General features: G+C 37.2%; 1 protein-coding gene across 1 annotated transcript; it reads left to right on the top strand.

The window, feature by feature from the left end:
• The first annotated feature begins 1176 nt into the window (after positions 1–1176).
• Positions 1177–2813, top strand: LOC128554641 (uncharacterized). Its single transcript, XM_053535935.1, has 2 exons — positions 1177–1272; positions 1820–2813. The coding sequence occupies exons 1-2, from the start codon at positions 1230–1232 to the stop codon at positions 2251–2253; spliced, it is 477 nt and encodes a 158-aa protein (XP_053391910.1). The 5' UTR covers positions 1177–1229; the 3' UTR covers positions 2254–2813.
• Positions 2814–10762: the final 7949 nt, after the last annotated feature.

Here is a 10762-nt window from a genome sequence, read left to right as displayed (position 1 = left end):
TTTATTAAGACACACTTTTATTTGCACATAACGATTAATTTAATCTGATAGTGGTCAACGTGCCGACCGCTCAATCTCGAGGTCGTGGGTTTGATCGGGTAAAGATAATAAAACGTTTGAGTCTTTACATAATGAAATCAATAGGTTATGTATTGACCTAAAATTTTCATAGACGGAAATATGGTTTTGAAGATACAGTTTTTGTCTCTACTAGAAGTGACATTACGAAAGAGAATATTATAGACTTTACTTCTTTTCAATATTCCAAAGTCGCTTTGCCGAAGATGTTGAGGATTAAAAGTGAATATGTAGCCTTTCATTGTGTTTAATGTTTTGTTTATTTGTCTATTTGCTCACATTTGACACTCTTGTTTAAAATGCTCTTTTATGGTTCTCATAATCATAAATTGTGTCGAGCTGCTTATCCTACTTGCCTTGGTATTGTACTGGCGTGGAATAAGGGAGAATCTATTGACCCCAACACAACGACAGCTGTGCTTCAAACAGAACAAATTCATCACAACAAAGAAAATGAAAGGCTGTCCTAGAGGAATGATTGAGAAAATAGAAAACAGGACAGAACTTTGTTGTGGGAAGGTTGATGTTGTTTTTAACAGCTTGATACGTAAGGTAAAATGTTCTAATACATTATGAAAGATACTAAGACAAAGTTGTCTTACAGCCAATGCAAGGCTGTATATATAATCCATTTTATAGACATTTTCTACAGAGCACAAGTTATGTCCTTAAGTATCTAAACAACGGTTTTAGAACACATATACAGACAGTCTTGACAGCCGATTTTAAAACATCTACAATGGTTTTACCAAATTTTTTATCTGTTGCGAAATTAAACTACCTAATACATTTAAAAGCAAAAATAGACACATATATTGAGACATTCTCATTGAATGACATTACAGTGTACCATTATTTTGTGTCCTCAAAGCAAAGCATATTATGTTTTCCAAAGGAAGCCTATTATGTATTCAAGAAACGACTGATGATTGTTTTAAAGTATATGATAATTTTCTGAAAAGTACAATGACAATGCCTGCTCAAAAATACTATAAACGTTACGTGACAGTAAAACTGAGCTTATTTTTACTCTCCTGAACTTAAAGATCACCTACAGAAAATTTGTCTTTATCTGCTATGTACATGTTTTTACAGAGACAACTACACTGAACCTGAGCGGTTTTAATTGTAAGGCCGTGCAATCAAATCCAATGACTCTTCATCTATTAGGAATCGCACCCGATACAAAACCTGGTAATCAATTAACCAAAACAATAACATCGCAATCAATAGATTGCCAACATGCAATTATACATTAACATTTGGCTATATTCTGTAACAAGATATGTTACATATTGTTTAAGAATTTGATAAAAAATGTTGTTCGGTAGTTCAATAGGGGACAACGGTAATTTGAGAAGCTTGAATCTTACTTTAGTTCAAAACAATATTTGGGTAACGACTAACACGGAAACAACTAGATCAAATGGTATTTGCTGAAGGGATTTTGTTTTATTTCCAAATTAACACAAGTCTTATGACATGAAATGTAGCCCTGTAGATACTACATAGTTTAATAGTATGGTATAAGCAATCTTACACTGCAATGTATTTTTAAAAAAAAATCTTTAAGAAGATCGTTTAATTTGGTGAAATTTATTTCAACCTTTTTATAATTGATATAAAAGAACAAGCATTTCGAAATCTGTGCATATAAGTAGCATTTCGCTAAAACAAGTAATCAAGATATAATAGCCGTATCTATATTTTGTTCTATTGCTACCTCTGATTTTCATTACAGTACCTGTTGGAACATCATCAAAGATATTCTGGAATACACCGGTCGTCTCAGATATGAAGCCAGGATTTAAATATCCGGTAAATGATGGTACAATTTATTTAGAAAGTTCAGGATTTTACTTTGTCACTTCACAAGTAAAAGTGATGTTTGGAAACATGAGTAGTACCGTTGATGCTGTTGACATATTCGGACACTATGTGGATTTGATCTCGAATAAAGGCGTTGGTTACACGCTTGTTGGAAACACAAAATCAAGATGTAAAACTATTCAAGATGAGTCAGAGTATACAAGTATTGTCGGGGCTGTATTTAAACTACAAAAAAGGAGATCGGATGTATGTTGTCATATACCAGCCTCAGCATCTGGCACAGGACCAAAGCAAGAGTTATTTTACAGTAGCATCAACAGTATTTTATTACCTATTTCTGGTTGAAATTATGCAAAACAAATGAACTGCTGTGTATCTTTGGAAGGACAACTCAATTTTGCACAAGTTTTAAGAGTACGTTAAAAAAGCATCAGTTCTATAAGTACAAATAACTGAGTTTAAGTTGACCTTACGGACAAATGTTATATAAATAGAAATACTATTTTGGAATGAGTTGAAATGCTACTTAAGTGAATATTTATAATATTACCATAATTGTTTTCGTTTTAGTAAAATACGAGCATCATTTACAGTATAACGTTTCATATTAAGTATGATTTAAAATGGTAATATTTAAACACACACACACACACACACACACACACACACACACACACACACACAATTCCTGCCGAAATGAATTGTTCCTCTTTTTCAGACGATCTTTGGCTATGATTTTTACATACATGTAGTTTGAAAGATTGTGCTTAGATTCTTTTTATCACATTATCTATATTGATTATCTATATATGCAAATCGAAATATAGTTTAAGAAAGAACATGGATGTCATTGATATGGAATAAAGTACTCTCCTATATAAAATCCATGGTGATAAGACCTGGTTATAAACCATGCCCTATTAAATAATGGCAAACATACGAAGTTGAGCTTATTATTTTCTACTTGGCCGTGCTGGGAACTTCCTGATTACAGTTTTAAGATAATATGATATTTGCTATTGCTATTTACAACCACCATCTTATCCCTCACCCCCACCACCACCACCACACACACACAGCAACCTTCAATGCAATCCATCATTGAGCCTATTTGTGACAGGTTGATAGAGATATAGAAGGCAATACAATTGCATGCGTGCGGCTACCCGTGCATCAGTCTTAATTTCGTTGTCGCACGTTAGGAACTTACTATATGCCTGTCACAGTGAGAAGGATTCTTGTGATCACACCCTCCCATTCCTTACAGTCTTTTAATACACTGAGCAAAATCTCTACTACCTCTGCTTGGGCAGTTTGAACACGCAAATACAATGTATTTATTTTAGTACAAAATATTAAAGGTACGAGAAACAACTTGAAATGAATGAAAACCACCGCCCAATACGTTCAAAATGATTTAACGATCTCTTCAGACTGTTAAGCACGACACATAAAAGTTATGTTGTGTTAGTGTATTGTTTCATTTTTCAGCTTGAACATTTCGGCTTGGGTGATTCCAATGCTCCCGCTTTAAAATCTTTGGGTATTGTTTTAAAATCACCCCTTGGACATGATGTCTGCCTTTGAATTATGTCTTTTGGCAGTTTATGTGATATGAAGGCTTATACTGTCGCAAACGAGTTCCTTTCCATGGGGGTAGGTGGTCTACGAATGTGCACATCGCAAACTATATATCAAAATGCTTGTAAGAGTCTTAAGTTTCCAAAACCAGTTCATGCTAGAATGCAAGTGGTGGGCAAAGTGCTCCAATTCAAGATGGCCGCCAATATGGCCGCCGATAATTAAAAGTCATACTATACATATTGACTGGACAATATATTTCAAATTTAAAGGCATCGTCCTAGTCTTATACTAGTTTCTGTTGCAGAATAGATTAAAACATAGTATATTTCATCTTTAACTAAATTGAAATAAATTCTTACAAAATATGATGGATTTTGCATGCAAAATATCAGAAAAATCGTTGTTTTACATACATTCTTTTAATAATTCTACCACTTTTAATTACTTAATTATATTTTACTAGTTTTATGCTTTATAATGTTCAGAATTTCATAAACAATATCATAAGTATTTGACATGACAACTTTTAATTCAATTATTATCTGCTAATCCAGCAATCAAGGGCTAAGTTAACAGCTTAGTGGGTGGGGTAAATCTATGTACACTTACATAAAATATGTGTAATACTTTAAAATTCATATTAATTAAAAGGTGCAGGCTTTTATGCCCCCGGCATCTACTGATGCGGGAGACATATAGTGTTGTCCTGTCCGTCCGTCCGTTCGTTCATCTATCCGTCCGTACGAGGTTAACCAGTTGGGACCGTTTCGTCTAGCATCAGTACCCTAACTAGAATGACTTGATACTAATGCAGATGTAACCTGTGACCATTCCTCATCTTCAGACATCACCTGACCTCAGTTTGACCTTGACCTTGAACTTGACCTCATTTTGGACTTAGGTTGCTTTGTATCGACAAGGATGCCACCGTGGCATCAAGCGTTTATTGAACGCAGCTCCTTGTTTAATGTGCAAATTGTTTTGTTGTTGTTGTTTTTTCTTGACGGAACAAATACGTGAAAAAGAACTATTACATGAATAAAATGTGTCATATATACCGACATTAGTTAAACTAAGTTACATTATTGGTGTGGGTAATCAGTAAATGATGACAATATATCATTTTCACATTATGACACGGTTCGATCTTTAAGTAAACATATGTTTGCTAAAAGTAACTAAAACAGGCTGTAATGTAAATTCGAAGATTAAAACAGCATTTAATAGAATATTTCTTTAGCATTTACACAAAATACTGATTTAAACTTTTTACTGTTTGCTAGTCGTTTTCTTGTAAAAAGAAAATGTAAAAATGATTAATATACAACATACGTAATAATGTCTTCACATTTTATGTACAGTTGTAAGCTTGTGAGATATGATAATATCAGTAAAATATGGAAAACTGCTCTGCAATGGCATCTTTTTTAAATTTGAACAAATAACCTTTAGAATGCTATTAGATTAAAAAAACATACATTGAACACATGTTGATTGATACAAACTGACACAATAAGATTTAAGTAATCTACATGTAAGTCATGGTTTTGAAACAGCAGCATCTTAATTTTATTTATTTGTTATTTAAGAAAGCATATGTTTTCTCATACTTTGTAGTTACGGTAATTATAGCAGAACAAAATGTAAAAAAGCCTTAAACTGAAGACGGTCTTTGAGAACATACGCAGGAAGCTATCAAGGCACTTTTTAATGGGGTACATTTGTATACGTCAAATACGCACAACTCATACATAAACTGTATTTGCGATTAAAAGTTTACTTGTAAGACGTAAGTAGTTTCTGTAAAAATAAAATGCTTACTTATATCTATAGAAATGAGTTCATCTTTGGGATCGCATCACGTGAATATTCAGAGGGGCCAAGCCCCCGCCTCCCGTATGTCTGAACCGACGGGTCAAGCAGCATCAACCTCTATGCTGGCAAAGTGTGCCAGACTCCGGCTGCATATAAATCAGTTCTGACTTTTGCATCAAGAGGTACTGGGGGACAAGTACCTCCGCTGGTACAAATGCGCCCACATCGGTTTCCGTGCCAAGTATTATTAGTAGTGGCACCGGAGGACAAGTACCTCCACATGGTACAAATACGCCCGCATCCGTGTCTTAGTAGTGGTACCGGGGGAAAGTACCTCCGCCTGGTACGAATACGCCCTCATCAGCTTTTGTGTCAAATTATCTTTTAGGTGGTTCCGGGAAATGTTCCCCGCAGCAGGGCATAATTGCACCAGCATCCAAGTATATGCCGCTTTATCCTATGAGTGGGAATGGGGAACTTGACCCTTATCAAGGTACAGCTGTACCAGTTTTGGGTACGGTACAACAATCTAAGGCTGAAATATGGAATAGGCTGTGTCCGCCCGACATAAAACAGTCCAATTTGGTACAGCCACCCTATTATAGGGGAGGAGCAGGGCTGTAGGTTCCTACAACTGGTTCAAATGTGCCAGGAACTGTGCCCGCACTACATCCTACAGGTGTCACTTGGGATCAATCCCGTCCACTTGACGGGGGCCAGAATGCTATTGCTAGACCACCCTACCATATGGATAGCTCTGGCGATCACCCCCTCCTATTGACACAAATGTACCCGCAACAAGTTGCATTTGGAATAATATCCGTCCACCTGATCAAAACGCTCTGGTTCGACCAGCCTACCCTATGGTTGACACCTGGGTTCAGGCCCCTAGAATTAGTACAAATGTACCGGCTATGGCTCCTCTACCACATCTCACCGGTGGAACAAACTGTGGTTCAATCCTTTCTACATGGAGCTAGTGATCATGTTGTTGCACAAACACCCTACTGTATGAGTGGCACACTTAGTACAAATATACAAGCTACCTCTCGCGTAGCGCAACCCAGGGGTAGTCATTTGTGTCAACCCCTGGCACCCGGAATGGGTATCGTTGAATCCATTCCAACAGTACGGCTGGGTTCGGTCTGGCCTCAATCCCAAATACTACAGTTGCTGCATTGCCATCTTACCATACGACTGCGTCCTTTGCGCAAATGCAAAAGTATCTTTAGTGGCCTCGACACCATACACTATGGCTGCTTCAATGCCACCTGATGCCGTGGCTACTCCCATGATCAACATCCCAGCTTATGCAAATATGCATGCTAAGACACCGTTCCAAGTGCCTGTCACAAGGGTAAATGAGTCGATTGCGGCTCAGATCCTGTACCCTTGGGGAGGTTCTGGTTTGTTATATTCGGATTCAAGAGATACAAACCCTTATGAACATCAATTGAGTGCTGTGGCTCAAGCCAATTTACCAACCAATGGTTCCATCTTGAACCATGAAACCTGGGCCCCCAGGAGCTATTGGGGACGCAACAGCAGGCGCCTTATGTGCTCCCCAGTAATTCTGGTTTGCAAGACTATAATAGCTCGGGTGTGCGGTTTATGAACTAAAATGGGGTTGCCCTCGCACAACCTTCTGCAAGACCAAAAGAAAACTCCAAAAGAGACTTTAAGCTGCCAAATCTGCCACCATATGATGGTACCTCAAGTTGGCGAACCTTCCGTCATAAGTTTGAAACATATGCACTTTATAATAAGTGGGGGAAGAACAGAGCAAATTTCATATAGAATTGAACCTTTCCGGGAAGGCAGGGGAGTTCTTCTCAAACTCAATCAGACGTAGGCCTAACATCTCCTATGCAGAACTAATTATACAACTGGAACGGAATTTTGGGGATTTAACCCCTCCCCCCACACTCACACACAATGAAAGATATCTAATCAAACTTCAGTCTGCTACACAACGCCCGGATGAGAGCCTTGACGATTGATCAGATAGGGTGTTAGAATTGGCCACTGAGGCATTTCCATCCGTTGACCAGGAAGGCGGGACGTAAGTGCAGCTGAACATGTGATCCATCTCAAACTAAATTCGATACGCTCGTGCTTAGAACGTGCTAAGGAATTTCAACAGTGCCATAATGCATTACAGGGCGATCTGTCTCCGCATAAGGAATGTCCTCAGATAGTTCAAGTCCGATTATTAGTTCTAAAGTCGCTCCAACCCCAACTCAACATGCCCTCTCAGAGTTACTAAACAGTATGATTAAAGTCCAGGAGACCGCTAGCAAAAGCCAGCTTAAATACCAAGAAAACTCAAATAAGGTAGGGTGTCCTCCGTGATGATCTCGGTAGGACTCTTAGATTTTATATTTATATATTGATGTACACAGGGGGAGTATTCTTGTAAATTTTACATGATGTAGGTGAAATTTTACAACCGATCAATTCAGAATATATAAGACAGGGGAGGTTACACTTGAAATTGTATATAATGTACATGAATTGTCTATTTTATGATTGATCAGTTTAGGATGTATAACAAAGGGGAGATTACCCTTGTAAATTTTATATGATGTAAGATATTAAACCAGGGAGGTTACCATTTTGTATAGTGTATGTTCTCGAGGATCTATTTCTCCCTGCATTTACCACATGGTTGGCAGGGAATGTCCAGGCCATTTTGAGTATTCACCAGGTAACCTACTGGAAATAACTAATTGTTAATGCTGGAGTTGAATGCTCAGTATTTTGTCCTATGGGGGTTTTCAGATTTGGCAGCCCACATTTGTTGGGCATTTTGTCCCATGGGGTTTTCAGATTTGGCAGCCCACATTTGTTGGTCATTTTGTCCATGGGGTTTTCCGATTTGGCAGCTCACATTTGTTGGGCATTTTGTCCCATAGGGTTTTTCAGATTTGGCGGCCCACATTTGTTTGGCATTTTGTCTATGGGGTTTTCCGATTTGGCAGCCCACATTTGTTTGGCATTTTGTCCCATAGGGTTTTCAGATTTGGCGGCCCACATTTGTTTGGCATTTTGTCCATGGGGTTTTCAGATTTGGCAGCCCACATTTGTTGGGCATTTTGTCCTATGGGGTTTTCAGATTTGGCAGCCAACATTTGTTGGGCATTTTGTCCCATGGGGTTTTCAGATTTGGCGGCCCACATTTGTTTGGCATTTTATCCATGGGATTTCCCGATTTGGCAGCCCACATTTGTTGGTCATTTTGTCCTATGGGGTTTTCAGATTTTGCGGCCCACATTTGTTGGGCAGTTTGTCCCATGGGGTTTTCAGATTTGGCAGCCCACATTTGTTGGGCATTTTGTCCTATGGGGTTTTCAGATTTGGCAGCCAACATTTGTTGGGCATTTTGTCCCATGGGGTTTTCAGATTTGGCGGCCCACATTTGTTTGGCATTTTATCCATGGGATTTCCCGATTTGGCAGCCCACATTTGTTGGTCATTTTGTCCTATGGGGTTTTCAGATTTTGCGGCCCACATTTGTTGGGCAGTTTGTCCCATGGTGTTTTCAGATTTGGCAGCCCACATTTGTTGGGCATTTTGTCCCATGGGGTTTTCAGATTTGGCAGCCCACATTTGTTGGGCATTTTGTCCCATGGGGTTTTCAAATTTGGCGGCCCACATTTGTTGGGCATTTTGTCCATGGGGTTTTCCGATTTGGCAGCCCACATTTGTTGGGCATTTTGTCTTATGGGGTTTTCAGATTTTGCCCAGACAGTGGCAGAAATTATTGAAACGTGCACAACGGGTGTTTTGATCTTCACAGCCAAATAAACTCGGGCCCTTTATTTCCATTTGAAGAGCTGACAGTTTCGTTATATCCTGTAACTTTGATGTAAGGGAAAGTTTCCCTTGATCTAAGTAATTTAAATAAGCAGTGTTTATTCACTGTGTATTTGGTGTAGGGAAAAGATTCATTTATTAGATATTTGTATACGAATATTTACATTTACAACCTATATCTGGTATGGATGTATATACCTATGTTCTGTTTCGTTTATTTTATAAATGTCAAACAAAATATTACAGTTTACTCTATAAATCACAATACAATTAAATAATCAACATATGTACGACTGTTATAACGCAAATAAATCAACAAGCTATAGCATCTTCTTCAAAAGTGTTGCTGCCGGTATAAAATATAAGTCATAGCAAAAACATTGCGGCAGCCATCTTGGCGGCCATTTTTTTTAATAAACTTGGACCGTTTCGTCTAAATATATATTTCGTACTTTATACATTGTTCTGGTAATCAAACTATAGTAGGATGTATACAAAACTGAAGATGATTATCAATTTATTTTTTATTTTACCTGTTATTAGATATACATTGTTTTCTATATTGAATTACCCCACCAACTTATAAATATATATACTATCAATAATTTGAATGTATCCTTTAACAAAATAATAATGTTATTACAATTTATTAGCACTTGTTCAACACGGGATTGCATTGTGTAAGGAACAACAGTAAATAGAGGAATACAAACAAAGTATATTGACCGTATGTTCAAGAAAATAGTATTCATCACATTTAAGTCCATATAAAATTGGTATAAAATGTGTCAGAAAGTTGTATTTCATATCGATAAATGCATATAATTTTGCAGATTTATAACTTTAACATTTTTATAATAACTTCAAATTAATTTACAACAGTTAAATGCTTTTATTTTGCAGTTTTATGCATTGGGTATCATTTTCTTGTATCAGCGGCCATGTTGGCGGCCATCTTGAATTTGAGGACTTTGCTGATTAAACTTTGATGTTAAAGTGACTAGAAACTGGCATCAGGCAATTCTAAAAACTACATATTCTGACGAATATTTTGGTATGCAGACGTTGATGTGCACATTCATAGACCACCTACTACCAGTTTTAAGCTACTTATTTGGCCATATTTGCAGCATGATTAACCAAAACAGATCCACTCTCTAAATTTCAGTTTGTTTAGTTCTGCCTACAATATCCACATGAGCAGATGACCGATGCTTGATTAAGATGGCGTGGTATAACAGATTCGTTTAATTTTGTATTGATCGTTTACGGGATGTTCAGAGCAATTTATATATGATTTATTGATTGATTGACTTATTTGTGTGCATTAAAACGAGATGTTAGCAAGTATCTTCTTTACACATATGTCTAACTGGTTCGAGTGTTAACCTTTCTCTTCGTTTTATGAAAATATTGCAAAACATTTATTCGATTAATTAATAAGATAGCTGCTTTAGATTTCGTTACAATTTTTTTCAGTGTGTTATCTACTTCCTTGTCTCCGTTTCAAAAATAGATGAAAATACCGAAATCGGGTTTACACCGTATCACTGCCATTTCATCATTGTTTATAAAAAACATCACATATCCTAGGTAAACTTGATTCTGTCATTTTTTTCGGATAATATGATGTTATGTT

The sequence above is a fragment of the Mercenaria mercenaria genome, unplaced genomic scaffold, assembly GCF_021730395.1.
Source record: "Mercenaria mercenaria strain notata unplaced genomic scaffold, MADL_Memer_1 contig_588, whole genome shotgun sequence".
Classification (NCBI taxonomy): Eukaryota; Metazoa; Mollusca; class Bivalvia; order Venerida; family Veneridae; genus Mercenaria; species Mercenaria mercenaria.
Note: the sequence above shows the minus strand (reverse complement) of the source record. Positions and strands in the feature narration are given on the sequence as shown.

Bases quoted from the DNA above. Each gene is read 5' to 3' on its own strand.
- LOC128554641 (XM_053535935.1), top strand. From the start codon at position 1,230: ATGACTCTTCATCTATTAGGAATCGCACCCGATACAAAACCTG. The intron at 1,273-1,819 runs GTAATCAATTAA...TTTTCATTACAG, and splicing joins CGCACCCGATACAAAACCTG to TACCTGTTGGAACATCATCA.